The sequence below is a fragment of the Gymnogyps californianus genome, chromosome 19, assembly GCF_018139145.2.
Source record: "Gymnogyps californianus isolate 813 chromosome 19, ASM1813914v2, whole genome shotgun sequence".
Taxonomy (NCBI): domain Eukaryota; kingdom Metazoa; phylum Chordata; class Aves; order Accipitriformes; family Cathartidae; genus Gymnogyps; species Gymnogyps californianus.
This window is the reverse complement of record NC_059489.1, coordinates 10,870,625-10,891,046: the sequence shown is the minus strand read 5'-3', so window position 1 is coordinate 10,891,046 and position 20,422 is coordinate 10,870,625. Positions and strand designations below refer to the sequence as shown.

Sequence of the window (20,422 nt, the reverse complement as noted above, 5' to 3'; positions counted from 1 at the left end):
CGCTATCCTATGACCAATAAAGACCAACAACAGAACTCCCCTCCTAAAAACCCCTCTTCATCCAACTTATTCTTTTACACTTTCTACTTCCAATAAAATCTCCCCATCCCAGAACATCTTTCCCACCACATACATAAAGATCACAACAAGAAGAGAGGTTAAGGTTTTTCCTGTATCTCTATACCTTCTCAACAGGTACAAAGTTCACTACACTCACCTTGGGTCAAGAACAGCACATCTCAAAATCCAGACTTATACAAAACAACAGTCCTGAAGGGAATGAAACTCTGTAACCTTTGCTTTCTACAGGTTTCAAGTAACACCCTATTTTAAAACGAGTGGTACTTGCTTGCCTGTCAATATTGCCTTTTGCATTTAAAAGAGAGCCGACTAGAAGCCGTTGAAATGTTTCACAGCAACACTGAGGCCACACAAAAAAGTATCACATAAAATGATTTCCTCCAGAAAAAGACATTCTTACATCGTGCTGCAGTTCTTGAAACTCCCATTTTGAGGAGCACCAGTAATACTCAGATGTGGTACTAACACCGAGCTTACCCGTAAGGAATATCAGCAAACATAAGAACATACATTTCAAGTGCTTAAAAAAACAGTTAATTCTCTCTCTCTCTGGTCAATTATTCATGGCATTTTAACTTTTTATTTCTGGATATATTGAGATTTTTAAATTTAATTCTACTGCAATAACTAGCACAGCTTTCAAGTTCACATAAAAAGCCACTTAAATAAAATCACCTCACTGAAAATATGCCAGAAGAGCTAATTGTTCATATAGCTCTTAAGTTATCCATGGTGAGCCCAACACAAACCAGATATTACTAAAACTGAACAGCATGAGGGAGAAAAAGGCAAGACCTGTATTATGCAGAAAGAAAGAAGAGGCAATAGCTGAGGTTGTATGTGCCACAAAGCTGTTGCAAAAATAATCCTGGTAACTGCTGAATGCACTAGTAAGAGTTTTATACACCTAAATCTGAAACTACCAAGGTTAATACGTAAAAGTGACACGGTAAAGTATCAAAAGACATGCTTTTCATCCCTCAAGTCTACTAACCCAGCTCTTTACCAGCACAAAATAAACGCCTTGAGGTTTTTTAAAAATGACAAGAACATTTGGACATACAGACGAGATCTGTTTTGCCAAGTCCAAAACATGAGATGTCTCATCAACACTGAGAACTATAAGGCTCTTTATTAGAGAAAAAAATTAAATGACCATCATACACTGTATGTGGTCAGTACAATTTTTCCATGGAGAAACAAACAATGAAAACATATATATTGCAAGAAAAAAAGTTTCAAAAAGTAAACCGAATTCAGGATTTTTATTATAACAAATTGTTATGGCAAAGAACAACAGTTTCATTATCAAGAATTTATTTCACCCACTGGAGAGAGCACCACAGTAGGACTTAGGAAATTATATTTCTCTTCTTAGCCCTGATACAAACAAGATGTAAAGCTTTGGTCAGATCATTAGAGTTCCCTTCGACATAAAAGTATATATAGCACTACCTATTAGCAAGGAAGTAATTTATAGTTGTTAAGTATTACTATTAGAACAAGGGAAAATGTAGTTAGGCTACAAGGCAATTGCTTAAACTGCTGATTTGAAGATACAATGCTATCATTGACTAGAAAAGTAAATTATACCTTATTTTAGAAAATCTAATTGGTCACACTCAAACATTTTCCTTTATAAGACAGGAAATCATTTGGATTCTCTTTTGTCGGTACTTCTCACACCTTTCACTTTAGTACTGCTTATTGTGAAATTAGTAAGTAAATAAGACAGAACATTGGTAAACTTAAGCAAGACAACTTTAAATAGTTAATACAATGCTTGTAAATTCACTTCCTAACCCAGTTTCACCTTTTTTTTTGTACTAACACTTGCTGGCTTATGATTCCCAAAAGCTAGCTGATGGTATGATGCAAGCTCCTCCTCACTGTGTTTAAACAAATTTAATGGGAAAGTTATTAAATGCTTCCATAGAACGATTTTTCCCTGCACACATTTGATGGAATTGATCCAGGTACTTCATGTCAGTAAAGTGGGAATTATCACACAAAAACCTACACAGTACTAGTAACGTGCTAAAGAACTCTGATATCAAACAGGATGCACAGAAGTGAAAAAAATGACCAGTAGTACCTGTAAGCTTAATTTTGGACAAGCGTGCCAAAATTCCTGGAAAATCATCCAGTCGTAGCTTCATTTCTTTCCATTGTCTGTCTTCTTTGGATTCTGCTCTTACTGGTGCGACTGAGTCTTCGTTTCCGCAGCTGACTTCACTTCTCTCAACTCATTTCTGCTTGGTGTCTCAGACAAAGATTGATGAACAGGTGAAATTGCTCTAATCTTGAGTATAACCTTTTTTTCTCGATCCAATTGCTGAAGCTCACGAAAAGGAGATGCAACTGCATCCGACTTAGGTTTGGCTTGTTGGCTGAGGTCTTTGTTGTATTGCGTTACATACTAAATAAAACAAGAAATGTTAAGATGAATAGTTAAGAAGGTATTTCTGTCCATTTCAGGATATTAACAACATCAATATTATTGCTATATTAGTCTTATTGTTAGGAGAATTACTTCCTATGATGACACGACTGAGTTAGCCTGAATTTCAAACACTTATTTCGCATGCAAAAAAGTTTCTGAAGTTGGACAAGATACTACAAAAGCAGCTTTTCAACTCACAGCTACATCAATAACGTTTACCTAAGCTTCAAGAATTGCTTCTGGATAAAGCTACTTCCTCCCTTGTAGCTTCAACAGCAAACTACTTTATTCATATTCAAAACCACCAGATAATATCGTTTGATTTACAACTGATCAATTTACCTTTAAACAAAGAGGTACACACATGCCCATAACAACTCCAGTCTCCAAACATAAGCACTAAACTTTTTGCATATTTAAGATATGAAAAAAATCAGAAAAATACCAGAAAACACAATCTACCTCCCATGATATAAAATCATCTCCCACGTTAGGCTATTACTACTTATGCCAAACTTTATGCTAATTAACTAGACAACAATTTTCAACAGGAGTTCAAATGAACATTATTGAACAGAAAGTCAGGAGACAGCTGTTTCCTCTTTTTTAGTACTCTTACAGAATAAAACACAGAATAAGAAAAAAAGCATTTAGCTTCTCCTATCTTTCTATCTTCTTTCCCAAAATATTCTATATTTCATGCGTAAGAGACAGGCATAAAAAGACTGAGCTTTCAACTAATCATGGTTTAAAGTACACATTAATAATTACAATGAGGAAGAGGAATATGAAACTCTGAATAAGTGATGTGAATACAGATCAAATCAATACCAAAGAAAAGAATTTGAGAAGTGCTGGTGATCCCCAGAAGCATGGAAGACACCCCCACCTCTTGCTTCATGCAGGACTGAAGCTCAAAAAATACCAACAGACATACATGCTCCTTGCAGTCAAAGCAGTCATTAGCTGTAAGACTTAAGTTTTATCCATATTTCACAGATATATCTCCAAAGTACAACAAACAGGACACCACTCAGGGAAGAGCAAAATATGTCTTTTACTACCATCCTTTTACATGCAATACAACTGTTCCAAGAAGAAGATACAATTTCAAGGGTTTGAATGATAATTACAGCTCTTTTAATACCTAAAACTAACAGCACACTATAGAATGTAACCCATTAAGTTAACGAGCTCAGGAGTTTTGATTCAAATTAACTGATTAACTCTTCAGTCAGAACCCACTACCTCCACAAGTGAGTTCAATCTACCACTTGTATGACTGCTAGCCAAGATTTGACTTTCTTATTAGCATTGTTATAAATAATAACTTTAGAAATCATTTCATTTCATGTTTCTCATCAGGAGATGAGCGCCCCACTTCAAAGGCACAGAAAGTCCCCTGTCAAGTAAAGGACACACTGCAGCACAAGGCATTGTCCTTGCTACAGCAGGTTTCCTCCAACCTCAAACGTTTTAGATGCCAAGTGCTTAACTCTGATGCAGTGCAGAAAAGGAGACGCTTGGAATTGCCTGAGCTTGGCTGATAAGAAAAACATTATTTTTATCAACTGATCTTCATTTTGACTCATCACATGGGACAAAACAAATTAAAGAAACATGGGATAAACACACTCCCTGACTTACCATTCGTTTGAGAAAGTTAAAGTACTGAAATGTAATCAATCTGTCATTGGCTACACGGCACAGATGTACAAACTGGCATGGTATCTGCCGTATTCCAGTGTTCCTCAGATGCCAGACAAATAATCCTATTTAAAGGAAAAAAAAAAAAAGACAGAACATTAGATTCCAGTTCATTCTCTGCCACTGAGTTTGCTTCTAATTCAGACTACGGTGTCTGTTGTCAGCTGTGACACAAGACACCCCAACAAATGGGAACCAGGGCTGCTCGCGTGGGGAGAAACATGCTCGCAGGCTCCAGGTGAAAGAACTGAAAGTGCAGGCTTGCCCTAACAGTTTTGGGGTTTTCTTCCAAATCTCTCAGCTCCCCAGAGATGCATTTTTAGTTTATTGTTCCATTACTATCTCTATATGCTATCAACAAAATTATCTTGGCAAAAGGGCACAAGCAGCGCTGAAAGGAAGCAGCTGACATAGCGCAGCACCAAAGTCAAATGCATCAAGAGGACACCCCTGTGTGACGCGACACCTATATCCCTATATAGAGAGATATATACAAAGATATACAGGCTCTGTATATCACGATATAGAGCAGCCCCTGGGACTACGAGCAGCCCCAGGGTCGGCCCGGCCCCAGCCGCTGCCCCGGCCCTGCCCACCCCACCGGCCTCGCACAGCGCCGGGCGCGGCCCCCCTCCACCCCCAGACCCCGCCGGGGCCTCGCTGCCCCGCGGGCGGCGGTACCTGCCAGCGCCCGGGGCGGGCTGCAGCGGCGGGCGGCGCTCATGGCCGCAGCGCTGCTCCCGCCACCCTCTTCCCTCACCGCCTGGGCGCCGCCATCTTGCCCGGCATGACCGCTAAACGCCTTCCGGGTCGGCGCTTCCCGCGGGGCGGGCGGGAGGGAGGGATGTCTGTCACGGGGTGAGGCGGGAGCGGCGGCCGGGCGGGGCCGGGCGGGGCCGGGCCTGTCCCGCCGGGAGCGGGGGCCGGGCCGGGCCCGCCCGGTCCCGCATCCCCAGGCCGCAGCCCGGGGGATCGGGCCCGGTCAGGCTGCGGGGAGGCGCCTTTGACCCCACCGTTCCCGGGGCGGCGGAGCGGGTGCCCTGCACGGGCCGAGCCCACCGCCTCCTGCTCCCCGTGGTTTTGCAAGAGGGGGGAGAGGCGCTTCCCGGCCGCGGGCGGCTGGATTGTGCGTGGAGAGGCGATCGGGTGAGGGGATGTGGTGGAGCGTTGGTCCTGCAAAGCAGGTGCCAGAGCAGCTTCCCGCCGAGCGTCACCTGTAAACCGATAAATAACTCCCGAGGGCGAGAACGGCTGGGTGGATTTCAGGTGTTGGGGTAAAATAACAGATCAGGGCGTTCAGGTGGGAGCTGGGGCCGGACTGGAGACTTCGGACACCTCTCCCATGAAGGAGCGGCCCAGAGCCCTGCCTGGGGCATCCTCACAGCTGCTTGTTCCTGGCACTGGTTGCAATTCCCTCATCTGCATCCCTGGGCTCATTTTCAGTTAACAGTTGCAGACTTGACGTGGTGTCCGTGACAGAGAGGGTGCCATGGGGTTCGTGGGGAGATCGCGTAATACTTGTAAAACAACCAAGAGAGGTCTAATAAAAAATAAATTAATTCTTGAGGACCTGGAGTTTCATTCTGAAAAGGACCTGAGCTTTAAAGAGCCAAAGGCTTGGTAAAAAAACCAAAATCTGTATTTGGTTCCTAAAGTAATTTTTGAAAATGAAAGTTTGATTTCTATACCCCTTGGGTGAAGTTACGCATTGCAGGAGGTCAGGTTGAAGAGCTGTCATCTCATCCTCCCCTCGTGCAGGTTCTGGGGGTGGCTGGATCCTTTGCTAAGCTGACTCTACTTGCTAACCTGAAGGGAAAAAATTGCTCGTTTTGCTGGTTTAACTGTTTGAACTCGCCCTGCGCAGGGTCTGATAGGTTGAAAGCTGGTGCAAGGCACAGAGGAAGGGGCCTTGGACTGGCGTCTGAACAAAAAGGGAAGGGAATGGTTAGGACTGCTCAAGCTGTAAAGCGTAATTGCACCCCCAGGCATCTTTAAAATGTTTTCTCTTAAGAGTTTAAGTTCAGGAGATGTAGGCTATAAGTCACTTAAATGCTTTTGAAAATCATTCTCAATATTTTAACATGGAAATCTTCCTCAGAACCATCTTCCTCCCAGGCTTTCATTTCTTTATGGTGCTTAAATTCATGCAAAAGTCATCTTAAATCATTATTAGGAAGATAAAATGAAAACACTCACTCTAATTCACTAAGAATATCCTACTTTGAAGCATTTATTTCCACTCTCTTTCTATTTGGGGAGCTGGGGAGAAATTAGGACTTCACATTTCTTACAGTTAATATCCTGTTTTACTCCGAGTTCTCATCACTGAGCATATATCACTTCGCAGTTCCTGTTTGCGTTTCTAGTTTTTGTAACTTCCACAGATTTGGCCTCAACTGAAATTTACACCTGCAAAAATAAAATAAACATCACGTAGCAAACACACACAATGGTTACATAGAGGGCTGGAATGGTTGGTTGGTTTTAGGGCAGTTTGGGTCAGAGAGGAAAAGATTGAGGTAGCCGAGTGTTCTGTGTCAGGGCTGAGATTTAAGGTTTAATGATTTTCATTGCCTTTCACTTGGGCAATAAATTGCACCCCTGGAGAGAGGGGGTAAAACACTACTTTTCTAATTAAGGGGAATGTTATCCACAGGCCTCAAGACAGAGCAATACCTCCTTGTGAAACAATAATGATGATTTAGGGCACACAGAATGTCACGTAGCCGTTTGGGTTTAACCACTAAAGCTACTCCTAGGGAGAAAAAAAATGTTAGGATTTTTAGTGGACACAAGTATCCAAACATCAGAGTACTATTTCAGCCTAAAATGGCTCCACGGGCTTTGGGTCTCGTTCCTGAAGGTTTGGCTCTGCAAAGTGCTGATTCTGCAGAAGCTGGCTCCACGAAATGCTGAAGGCTCCAGAAAGCACCTGGGCAAGTGTCGTGGTGTAACCCCAGCCGGCAGCTAAGCACCACGCAGCCGCTCGCTCACTGACCCCCCACCCCTGGGATGGGGGAGAGAATCGGGAAAAAAAACCTCGTGAGTCGAGATAAAGACAGTTTAATAGGACAGAAAGGAATGAAAAACAATGATAATGATAATAATAATATGACAATAGTAATACTAAAAGAATTAAACTATACAAAGCAAGTGGTGCACAATGCAATTGCTCACCACTCGTTGACCGATGCCCAGTTAGTTCCCGAGCCACGATCCCCCCTCCCAGTTAACTCCCCCCAGTTTATATACTGGGCATGATGTCATATGGTATGGAATATCCCTTTGGCCTATTGGGGTCAGCTGTCCTGGCTGTGTCCCCTCCCAGCTCCTTGTGCCCCTCCAGCCTTCTTGCTGGCTGGCATGAGAAGCTGAAAAATCCTTGACTTAGTATAAACACTACTTAGCAACAACTAAAAACATCAGTGTGTTATCAACATTCTTTTCCTACTAAATCCAAAACACAGCACTATACCAGCTACTAGGAAGAAAATTAACTCTGTCCTAGCCAAAACCAGGACAGCAAGGGATTCCAGAAAAGGGGGTACAGCCCTTCCAGGGAGCTCTCAGCACCTTCCCCGCTCAGCTCCCGCAATCTCGTTCATGAAAGCCCAGGTACCAATGTCACAGGACCACATGGAGGCTTGCAGGAGAAGACTCATCTCCTGTCACAGGGCTCCAAGGTCAAGCACCGTTGTGCGGCAGAATGATTCCTGAAGCATCTCGAACTTTGTTGCTGATTGCCAAGATGGGCAATTGCTCGGTATCTGTTGCTACTTCCCCGCAGTTATAAAGTAAACACTGCACCTACAGGTCTGTTTTCAGGGTGATGCAAGGGGCATTTAACCACGCGACTCCCATTAATGTTAATTATAGAGCACATATTAACAGCATTATACAATCCTTTTTCCTATTAGCACTATCATAAATCTGATTGGTGGGGCTTAATTAGATCTCAGCAGCAGAATGCAATAGTTTGATACAGGAAAGGGCAAATTTGTGGAGACAGCAAACTATTATTATACTTTAATCTCAAAATCTCTCCTTCTCTTACTCATAACACCACAAGGCTTCTTGTAAGATTGATTTGTTGTCAGAAAATGATTTAAAGACCGACTGGAAAAATATTATATTTTCCTTGCTTCATAGAATGTGGCATTGATGTTAGAGCTCCACAGAGACTTGATGTACTTTCAGATAGGGAACTCAAAAAGCCAAGTGCAAAATAAATAAGATGGCATCCTGCTGTTATTGTGGTAACCTTTACAGATCATTTCAGAACTGTGACTGTTGTGTAGTTTAGTAATACACCATGGGGGAAGCTGGAGCTTAGTGCAATTCTACCCCCGTCAGCTGAAGCCCAACTGTATTTGCTTTTTGGGGGCCCAGTATGTAACAGAAGAAATGGTGTCCAAAGTGAAGGGCACTAGGACGTATCAGAAACATAGAAATAACAGATAAGAAGAACTAAGAAAGTATTAAAGGCCAAGCCAGACTTTAATGATAGGAAGTTGATTGACCGCTTAAGGCATCTAGACTGAGCAAAAGATCTCGGCTCAACACTACAGTTACATCCCTGCTGAGATCTCCTTGAGTCAGGGCTTGTCCCAGCTTCGGTGGCTGAGAAACTCCCGGTGATCCTGATGACCAGTTAAGTAGTTCCTTGAGTCACTTGTAATGCCATGGGTTTGGGGGTTTCTGTGATTTTCTACAAATCGGCATTTGTGATGCACAAGCTTTATATCAATGCAAGGTTGAAGCATAGATATAGTTTGGTCTTAAAGAAACCCCACAACCAGGAGCAAAATGTACTGCTACCAACTGAGAGCCTGAAACATGCAATTCCGCGCTATTAAAGACTTGCCGTCCGCAAATAACTCCACGTGGAAAGTAGCAGGTAAAAAAAACCCAACACATCAAAAACCCCAAACCCTTCTCACCATCCCGATTCCAGTGTTTCAGAGTAGTTAAAGCTTCCAAGAACAAGTGAAATAGTAATTCTGGTAGATCAGGGCTCAGTAGCCTTTCTGAAGTGATATGCCAGACTGATTTCTTTCCCAAAGTAGAGTTCAAATATACCATAGGAAATCAGCAGAAGCTAGAAACTGCTGCCTCTTCCCAGCTGTCAAAGGTGGCCTTGTGCTGACCCTGTGGTATGCCATTTTTTGGCAAGCCCTATGTTGCTTGCTCACCACCTGCAATGGACTACAAGCTATAATAGCTTACTTCAAGTAAAAAACTTCCAGTCTTTCCGTAGGTAGAGCTTTGCTGAGTGTCTGGTGTAAATTCAGCTATGATCAGATTTGGAGCTGATGTCAAATCTGGTGCAAACATGTAGGCAATGGGAAGTAAACACCAAGATGACTGGGGATGAACCGTACCGAGGGCGGCGTGAGGGGAATCACCCCTAATAAACGGCAATACCTGCCATAAGGCAGCGGCAACCAGCCACGCAGATTCACAAAGGAGCTGCATAACCCACTGCAATCCCCCATCACATCAGCCATCCCTTTTTAACTCACCCTGACATTGCTGTTTCTGACAAGTAGTGATACCTCTTATCCCTTAAAGTTCTCAGCCAGAGTCAACAATAGCTATTTCCAGCAGCCCTTTGCCCTGAAAACAACATTCTGAAGAAAAGGACCTGTGTCCTGTGCTCTTTCAGCTGAGAATTGCTGCCTGAATATCTCCAGAGCCCCTTTCTATTTTTTTCATACCTCCTTTCAGAGGTCTTTCTTTTCCTGGAAAATCTATGTGAAATTCCCAAGCTGCCTAGGACTCAAAAGATCTAATAAAAATAAGATTTATTAAGAGCAGAGGGAGGAAATCAGATTAAAACTGAAGAAACAGCTTGCATAACTGATCTCCTATACTCAGCAACTGCTCAGGAAGTGCTCGGTACACACACATTAACTGTTTTGTGGAAGTGCTTTTCAGCCTGATAGCCAGCAAAGGCAGGCAGCAGTCTGCGGAGTGTGTCTTCTCCGCAGATATGGCCATTAGTTGCACAAAGCCCACCAGTGCTCATGCTCGCAGCTTCTCAGCACCAGATGCAAAGTTGTGTTTTGCGAACCCACCATTAACTCATTTTGCCTATGGCTCGGGAGAAGCAGACCTCCCCCGGCAGCGGCAGAGGGACCCCAGGCAACACTGCTCAGAGGGGCTTGGGGCACCAAGACTCTCCAAGCTCCACAGCCCAGTATCCCCCACCACAGCCACTCTCTCTCTGCTTCTGCCCACCACCAGCTCTCAGTGGGAGTGATATGTGCATGCTATGAGACCTACAGGATGGCTCTTTCTGCCTCTCCTCCCTCTGCCCCATCACTCTTTTCTGCTCACCCTAAGGCCATGATTTGCTATCCCTATCAGCCCATCACCCTGTCCACCTCCCTGCTTTGGTTAGGTTTAAACCCCACCCTGCAGCACCCATGTTGGCAGGACTACACTTCTGACTCGTTTTTCTCCCTCGGCGGCATTTTTGCCCGGGTGGGCAGTGCTCAGCCCCAGCGGTTCTCGCGTTGAGAGACGTGACAGGCCAGGCAGCACCCATCTGCTCAGTCCCTGTCTCCCATCCCTCTGCGGGGGCTGACTGAGCGTGATGAAGCCCCCTGTGCCAAGCTCCAGGAAACAGCTTCAGCTTCCTCCTCATTTCAAACGATGCCCAAACAGTCCTAATGCAGTCGCTGTGGGCTCCAGCTCCTGGAAGCAATTCTCACTCTTTACTGTCCTCATTTAGATGCCTTTGCTTCTGTTCCTTGAATGTAGATTTTGGACTGAGTAGCTCCACCAGCCCCCATTAACCTTCACCAGGCATCTCCCTGCTTCTCCCTTGCTGAGTCCAAGCACGGCACTGCTCTTTCACTTCTGCTTCCACTGACATAGCTTCTGCACTTTACTTATGGTTTCTTATGGTTTCTTTCATAGAAGACCTCTCACAAATCTTCATAGCTTCTTCTGGGTATTTTTCCTACTCTTTCTCCAAAACGAAGTGAAGAGGGAGCAAACAGATTTTGTCCGCTGTATCTCAGTGCAGACCCTATCCCCTACTGCTTCTTGGATGCAGTTTTTCTCCATGTTTGTTGCCACCCCAGCCAGGTGTGCAGGGAAGTTGTGGGCTTGGAGGGTTGGGAAGGGAGATGGCCACCACAAGAGGAGCACGGTTTTGAGAAATGATCTGCAACATGACAGTGGCTGTGAACCCTGTCCCTACACCCACTGGAGCCTGCGTGGCCTGCTCTTCCTCCTTACCCAGCGGTGGAAGACCATGGTTGTCCTAAGGCACCTTTGCCAGTGCTCTAAGCCTTCCCACCAGTGTAGGTCCTCAAGACATCTGCCCCAAGTCAGGAAAGGACAATTTGTGCTGTCTGAATTATTGCCCAACCCAGTGTGTGAGAAAGCAGCACAACCATGCCCAGGTTTTCACAGATTATGCTTTGTAGTAATATGTCATTTGCAGATTCTGGACTTTTAGATAATTCAGCTGAACTTCAGAGAGCCAGTTGTATTCCTGCACATTGTACACTTCATCTTGAAACAAGCCCTGAACCAGCTCTTACTGATATCACTCAATAAATGCTTCCATTGACTTAAATGGAAGTTGAATCAGATCCCCTGCTAAGGCTCACACATCCCTAATTAACTGTCTGCTGCATCATTGAGGTGAGGGGAGATAGCTCCTCAACCGTCTCAGTGAAAACTGTGACTGAAGCCCCCCTGGCAGCCTTGTGCTTGCCTGCACTTGGGTTTGTGCACGACGTGTCCTCTCCTGTGGCAGCCGTAGCTCCAGTACCTGTAACATCAGCACAGCTTGCTCAGCACCTCATGTTGTTTCTCACAGACTTAACAGCTTTCCAGTAAATTTCCCGTTCCGTGTTACTTCCTCCTGCCCTGTACTATTTCAAGCTTTTATGTAAGAAGCATCACAAGCCCCTTAACACTAGGTTGTTTGGACAGTTGTTCTGCAGCAGAATTTCTTGGATTCAGCAAAAAATGCCTTCTGCTGTCATAGCAGCACCAAACACGTAAGTGCAAATGACTGACTTGCAAGGGTAACGACACTCCTGAGCTTTGCAATTATGCGTAGTGATGCTATTATATAATTGATCTAGGGATTTCGTAAATTATTCTTTTTATAGTTCTGAGCAGTTCTGAGAACACCCAAAGTCAGAATAGGGAGAGCTTTAATGCCCACTTTCCGTGCTGAAAGGACATATTGTTTTATTTTGTGACCTGGTGGGTGTGGGAGCAGCCTTGCTCTTACGGAGAGCCCAGCTGCCTGATGGCCGTGCTGTCTGACTGGCAGGATTTCTGTCTGCTCCTCTGCCTACCTCATCCTCACCTCAAAAAAGTATGAGTGCAGTGATAGCAGATCCTGGTATAAATAATGTAGCCCTTGGCAACTTGTCAACAGCGTGAGACTGAAGGGCTCACAGAAGGAGAGGACGGTGGCACTGGTGAGACAGGGCGTGCTGCGGGCAAGGATTGCTCGGGCTTTATCCCCACCGCTTCACCCATGCACTTACTGCCTTGACCTGCCGTACATGGCAGGTGGCCGAGCTAGTCCTACCCCCTGGGGCTGCCATCTTCTCACATCGCACCACTTAAGCGAAATCTGGTCTTGTTATTACTTGGATTGATACCTAAGGAAAACCCGTAGCACTGCAAGAAGTGGTCCTGGTGACTCAGGCGCTGGCACTTTTCCTTCTGAGTCAGTGCTGAGCCCGTGCCCAGGCATGGTATGGGGGCACGGCGCGGCGGGAGGCTTTGCCTTTCAGCTGTGGAACATGACTGAGGTCGTAACCACTCATCGTCTTATTCCCCTTATGCCTTCCCATCCTTGCTGGTTAGTTGCTGCCCGGTTGAGCTCCGGATCCCCCGGGAAGCAGCACTTCCTCGCAATAATTTCTTTACACCTACCTCAGCGATGAGCACAGCCCTCCCTGGCTGGGAGATGGGAGGGCTGTCTGGTTTCCCTCCTTCTCCTGGGTGTTAAGCTAGACGAGTCCCTCGTGGGAGAAGAGTGAGAAACTCCAGCGTTCCCCCTCACTGTGAAGGGAGGAATGTTTTATATTTTTCTAATTTGTGCGTGTATCAGTTTAGTTTCTGAGGAAAAAATGTCATGTAAGAGAAACACACCAGAGTTGGCAACAGGAGATGCAGGAGAGACCCCTCAACCCTGCCGCTTTCAGCAGTATTCTATGTCCTTCCCCAGCGTCTTGCAGGCTGGGATGCTAGATGGCCAAAATAAATGAATGCCTTGCTTGTGTTCCCAGTCGATCTTTACGTCACAAAATACATCCAAGACACAGAAAGTCTCTTTTTCAGAGGAATACCATATGTGTCCTGTTGACTGCAAACTCCACAAGCTGTTTGTGGCCTGCAGGCTGCAGATCCAAGGCCCTAAGCAAGCTGATAGCAGGAGAAGGCTGTCACGATCAGGACAATTCATCTGCCTGCAGGCTGTTCCCATCAGGTCCTCAGGAAGGGAAGAGCCCGTGGTCAGAACGACACATGGGGGAAGGCTGCAGGGGTGCAGGTTGAGCAGAGTGATGCTGGACACCTTCACCATTGGCTTTGAGCCTCCATGGCAGAATGTCTCATGGAGATGTTGGCAGACTGTGCAGAAACCCCTCAACAGGGGAGGAGGCTTATGTGCCAGACAAGTTACGGTGTTCAAAGGCTGCCTGTTTGGGTTCCTGGCTGCTGCAGCGGGTCCTCGTCCCTCCAAAATGAGTGTTGCGGTGCTATTGATTTCAACTGGAGCAATGTTTAGCCCATGGTGTACATCATCCTGAAAGACAAACTAGGTCCAGTGCAACCTCCTCAACTTAAACAAAGGAGACTGAGGACGTCTTGATTATAGAAAAGCAGAATACATGTTCTCCTTATTTATGGACATTTAGGGCGGTCAGAGTTATTATAAATCATGCAGCCAAGCAGTCATTTTTTGAAGCTCTCACATCCCAGACCAACTAACCGTGTTCATATTAGCCTCAGCAGTTGACAACCATAGCAAAGAACTTGCAGAAAGGATAACATTTATGAACATATCAAAATGATTCATAATGGGCTATTAAAAATAGCAAGAGATGAAAGAGGCAGCCTACAGATAAGCCATTTTGAGATCCTCAGTAATTCAGAACACTGTTTTTAAAAGTCAAGTTTTAGCTATCGCAGATCTGTCCCTGCTGCTCTGCAGATAACAAGGTAGGCTGTTCTGATGGAGGTGAGAGCTCTCTTCCACCTAGGGCTCTTTATTTCACTCTGGCAGCTATCACGTAGATATTGAAAAAAGCTCACACCCACCTTCCATCTCCTTTCCACTGCCAAAGCGACAAGCCTGAGCACACATCAAACTCAGCCTTATTTTCCGTGGGCTGGCTCCGCTCAGTGCTGCCATATTCTAAGGGTTAATTTTGGCAGACAAGGGTAGCTGGTCAAGTAAAGCGTGTGCACCCCCCGGGCAGTTTTCATAGTCTGTCAGGCACTTGTTAACACACTACCCCATTCATTTTTTGATGAATTTGTGGCATGTTGGACACAAGCCAGAGGCTGAGCTGGGAACAATATTTATTTATATCTACACACAATAATTCATGTCTGCCCAAATCATGGACTTTCCCTAATCCACAGTATTTCAAAACATTTGCAGTTCTCTCAGCCGATTAGCATTGGCTTTGCTTGGCCTGACCTAGTGGAAAGAAACTAAGACAGTGAATGCAGCTGAATGCTTTGATTCACTGATAGAGGCTGACATTTCTTCCCTGGCTGTTCTATCAGTCCATAATTTAAAGATTCTTCTGAGGTGTAGAGAGCTGTATTTTGTGCCATGACAAGCAATATGGGATGTCCAGTCCTTGTTCTGTGAAAGGGGTCTTGCCAAATACCCATCTGAACAAGAGGACAATAGTTTTGTGTGCCACTGAAACAAAGTAAGAGCCTGCAAAAGTTACTTCTTGAGAGCTATTTTCTCAAAGTGAATCACTATCCACAATCTGGAAGGAGGGAGTTGATGGAGCCTACATCATCAGCTTGATGGATCACAAAGTTTTCATAGTAATGGTTTCCAGCCACCATGCTAAGCTACATGAAACATGAAATACAGGGTTGTTTGGGTTGAGGAGAATTGCACAGCAGTATAGGAAGCTACTGAAGATAGCTCAGAAATATCCTCCATACCTTCTAAGTGTAAGAGGAAAAAAGAAGAAAGAAAAAGAGGGGGGGGGGGGGGGGAGATTCAGAGGTTTGTTGGATAGGTTTGCAAAGTATTTGGTGAAAAACAGAGCTTGGATGCAAACAGGTTTAGTGTCCATTAAAGCTAGGATGAGACAAACCTGCTGAAACCAGAACTGAGTTTGGATATGACCACAATATGATGTTGTACCTGGATGGTATGGAGGGACTGGTGATTGTGTAATAAGAAAAACAACTTCTGAAATAGTACATGCCTCTCAGAGCTCTCAGAAGATCAGCGTCATCAGCCCTGTCACACAGAGAGAAAAATGAAGCTCATATTCACCCAAAATGTGAATTCTGTGAGCACAGAAAAAACCTCTGTGCTCTGTCCATTAGACCATTTCCCCATATGTATAACTACCCTGGTTTTAAGAACTAATAATCACAGGGTTGCCCTATCTGGACCTCTGAGAAAGAGACCGGGAGGGGACAGCCACGCTTCACAGCATGCCATCACCCAAGTAAGAGCTGGAGCAACAAAGAGGAAGGTTTTTATAAAGGAAAAACTGTTTTCCCCTTGTCTGTATTAAATACGGAGACTGAGTAAAATCAGCCTGGCCAGTATCACTTACTAACCAGTCCGACATTGGTTTGTCAAGGCACTGTTTGTTTTCAAAACAGGCCAACATGACTTATTTATATGTGGTGGTAGCCCAGGTCTTTTTGGTCACATATTCACCTTCAGGAGACCTTTGTAATTTTCCGTGCAGTCCAAGCACTTTGTCTTTGGTATTTTCAAACCAATTCTTTCTTATTTCTGCAAAAATGAGTGATGTTTAAGCCTGATTTTGTTACATGGGGAAGCTTGAAGGAGTTGCATCATTAACAGCAACTTTATCTGACCTGAATTTGGCTACTGCATAGTTTAAATCCCTTAGGGGACCTGCATTACTACAGCATTAAGGAAGCTTTCTGAGTTTTTAAAATCCTTGTAAATGTTCTTTTCAGAACTACACTATAAATTCAGCTTTTTATCATAAACTTTCCCTTCATAAATAAAAAAACCCTCTCAACTTATTTCACTCTATTTCATGACAGTGTTTTAAAATACAGTTTAATACTCGTGAAATGCACTGCAAATCCAAGTTTGGTGTCTATGGGCTGTATCTGGGAGGGAATGTTCTGATTTTGGCCAGGGCTTTTTTTTATTCTCACTACATATTACTTGAATTAAGCTCACTACGTACGCTAGCCAAGATCAAGATCGCATGGCGCTAGGTGCTATATAAATACAGCATAAGATGCAGCCCAGGCCATAGATAAATAAAATCAAGCAGATAAAACCAAGGGAAGAGGGAAGCGCTGTTATCACCACTTTACAGATGGGGAACAAGGACACGAAGAAAGGAGTAGTCACACTAATTAACTTCAGGCACCAAACGTAGGAGCCTGAGCTCGGAGGAAAGATTTCCGCCGTCGTTAGTGGGGTTGTCTCCAGGGGCTGTTCGCATCGGTCAGAGGGAGAATGCGTGTCACAGCGGTGGGGAGCCTGAAGGAGGGGATGTGAGAGAGGAGACCCCAGCGAGGGTCTGACTCTGCACCTTGCACGGGTCAGGCGGGCAGCCGGTGGCAGCAGGAGGAAGGCCACCACCCCGGCTGCGGTGCTGTGGCAGTACATCTCGCCCCCGCAAGCCTCCTGAAACCTCCAAAAGGTTAATCATCATCATGTTGGGCTCCATCAAGAGCCAGTAATGAACCGGTAATAAATAATAATTTATCTCATTAAGGCACTCGTGTCAACTATGTATGTTAGTGTAGAGATGGATGCAGAGTACAAGGGCCAGCGTAAGACATGCTTCACGCACAAACATGCCCATGAGCCCTGGAGAGATGAGGTTTGTTGAGACAAGGAGTTGTTAATTAGCCAGGCCAGCTCAGGAGATGACATGAGTCTGAAATATCTGCATCTCCAAGAAAGTGAAACAATCCCTGTTCCAATTAAAGGCAGGCCAGCCCGTTGCCTCTGTAATGAGGGAATAGTTGCTGTTTCAGGGGGGAAGAGGAGACCCAGGTGGGCCTCTGAAGGACTTCAAGGAGAAAGAAAGTGTAAGAGCAAACGTACCCCGCCACGAAGGAGGGTCTCGGAGGGAAACCCTCTGCAGGGTGCATCTCTGCTGGAGGGTGCAAACACGGCATCACGGTCCTGCACAAACATGGGTGCAGAGCACGCTCAAAAAAGGACATCAGGACAGGACAACAAATCAGCTGGGTAGGGAGGAGAAACCTTTCTGATTTGTCCTGTAAGGAATTTAAACACAGCTTTCTTTTCATTTCTTCACCTCTGTCCTTTACACACATATGTAATTGTTTCTCTGTTCTAGATATTATGAGTAAAAGCTAGTCAGCCAGGCATGCAGGGTTTTGTACCCTATTAAGTATGTGTAATAGTAACTGCTTGTTTACCTGTGCAATAGCCTCAAAGGACACCTCTATACTTTTCTACTCTGCCAAGTCCATGGGTGTAAGTACATTCATTTACAACATCTCTTTGTGGCACATTGTGCCGCTGATCTGGGCGCCCATCCCCGCTGAGGCCGGGCTCTGTGGCCAGCGGTCCATCCTCCCTTCTCCTGCCAGGCACTGCCGTGGATGTTGTGTGACACACGGGTGTCCGTGCGTGACATGCACAACCTCTCCATCAGCACAGGTATCTGCTAGTGGCTCCAGGAGGGCACAGAGCAGATAACACTTCTTGACTTAACCACCTGGGTCTCTGGTTTGGAGACTCTCACCCCGGCTGCAACTCAGCTCTCGTGGTTTGTTCAGTGGCTCGGAGACTTTTTCTCTATTAAAGAGATGACCCGAGCCATCTGCCGAGAGCGGAGCCGGGCCGTGGTGGTCCCGGTGACACAGCCGCTCTCTGAGCTGGGGCTGAGTGCGGGAGGGAGGATCGCAAGGTGCCACAGCTCGCCAGGCTCCCACAATGGGAACTCCTAATTAATTGTCCGTACAGCACCTCTTTCCCTTATTTTTCTTGTTAACGACTGATTTTTAAAAAGGGAGTTCAGCAGCTCAGCCATTTTGGAGTCACCATTAATTTAATCTTCCTCCTTATTTATTGATGGAGCTACTTTCTCTCTTGCCTTTTGTGTCCCCATGATATATTTCTAAAAGCCTTCCTGATGCCTCCGGGAGCAGTCACTCTTTCAGCTGCCCTTGCTGTCTCCCTGAAAGCCTCCCCTCCTCAGCAAGACACGCACTTGCTTCTGCGTCCGCTCCTCCTTCCTGCCAGAAAACTTTGTGCCCTTTCTGACTTTCCCACCATCTCCCTTTTCTGCCTTGTTTGCTGCTCCTCGGTCATCTCATTTTCCTCTTTCCATGTAAAAACATCCTTAAGGATGGGAGCGGACTGGCACAAAGTGGCGTAGCCCCTTCCCCTTGCAGGGGTTTGGGCTACCTGACAGCAGCTGTGCGTCTGTCCTACTTTCTCCTGGACCATCGCTCACCCTTTCGTTTGAGAAGATCATCCTTCCTAGCACACTGTGTTCACCAGAGTCCCCAAACTACCTTGTCTGAAATCGAATTCTCCTACACCAGTATTACAGTATTGTAACAGTTGCAGTCATTTAGTATTAATTAGCATGACTGTAATTTAGTTCAGTCCTTATGGACCTGGTGGTGGCCCAGTTCTGATAGGGATGGCACAGGCACAGCAAGAGACAGTCCCTGGCCCAAAGCGTTTACACTCTACAGATGAGCCAGAAGGGAAATATCTTTTTCCCATTATGCCAAGGGAAGTAAAGCAAGAAGAGATTTGCGGGGGAGTTCAAAATCACCTCTAATGGCTGAGCTCCCACGCAGAGCCTAGTTCATGGCATTGCTTTTGTTAATCCTCCTTAGGTGAGTTGCCCTGGGTCACGGCGGGACTGGCAGAGCCCTCCTGCCTACGCGCAGGTACGGCATGTCAAGAGCCGCCTCCGCTCCACCTCTGCCAGCCCCGGCTCTCACGGCAGATCCAGCCCTTTGTTTCTGCTTCGTGAATTTCAGAAATGCCAGGAAGGCTGCAGTTTGCTTAAGTTTTAGATTTCTCTTTTGGATGCACTCCCCATCCTGCTGAATTATTTTGTCCCTTCCTAATCAAATTACCTTTCAGCTAAGTGATGACCTTCAATTAGGCCAAGGTGTCCTGTGGCTTGCTCAGAAATCCCAGTAGCAAACTGATAGTCGCTGAACTCCGCTTTGCTGTGCGAAGATAAGCTGTAAGCCAGAGCTGGAGAATATTAATACCTGTTCCAGAAGGAACAGAAGGTTGTTTCTTAGCTGAGTAAAAATGGGTTCAAACATGTGGGTGTGTGACCAGATGGGCTGGGTGTGTTAGGAGCACACACTTGCTATAGAAACTTAAATATTTTCTTTAAGGAGCAGCAACTATTCATTTAAAAAAATAATGCCATCAGGTTCTGGAATATAAACAGGAACAAAGAATGGTAAATAATGGTTTAGTACCTCCCAGCTGTAGGGAAGTGCCTTGGCAGTGCTCACGGTCTGACATGGCATGTCCCCAGGTGAACGCCTACGGCCCAGAGCCAGGACTGGGAGACAGTATGTTGTTGGTGACATTTGATTTCTTCCATGTGTTTGTGAAAGAGGTTTCTTTATGGTGTTGTTTCTATGGGGAGATAGACAAGGGGTCCAGCCTCCTGGCTGGAAAACTTCCCTGCTGTACAGCAGAGAAGGACTGGTCCCTGCTCTCCCCACTCTAGAGCGGGCTGGGATGAGGACAGCTTCCACTTCCATACAAAGCATTAGGAAAGCTTCCGTTTCATCCCCATATGAAAGAAACATAAATTCAGAAGCCTCAGGAAGTGCTGGGAGAGACAACTGCCGCTCACTGGCACCTCCAGGCACTCGCAACCCTCGACGCGGCAAGGGGAGTATGTGGTTCTCTGACCTCCTTGTGTACAAGGAGGATTCATTTCCCCTTGGATGAATAAGAGCAACTGATAGGGGTATAAA

At 45.5% G+C, this 20,422-nt stretch overlaps 1 protein-coding gene across 1 annotated transcript in view; it reads right to left on the bottom strand.

Annotated features, from left to right (window-relative positions):
• LOC127023936 (protoheme IX farnesyltransferase, mitochondrial) overlaps positions 1-4,995 on the bottom strand; it is a 105,945-nt gene extending 100,950 nt beyond the window's left edge. Inside the window, 4 exon segments of the mRNA XM_050908281.1 lie at positions 2,177-2,299; positions 2,302-2,500; positions 4,172-4,296; positions 4,913-4,995. Coding sequence (XP_050764238.1) covers positions 2,177-2,299; positions 2,302-2,500; positions 4,172-4,296; positions 4,913-4,955 — 490 coding nt within the window. The 5' untranslated portion in view covers positions 4,956-4,995.
• Between the last annotated feature and the right edge of the window lie 15,427 nt (positions 4,996-20,422).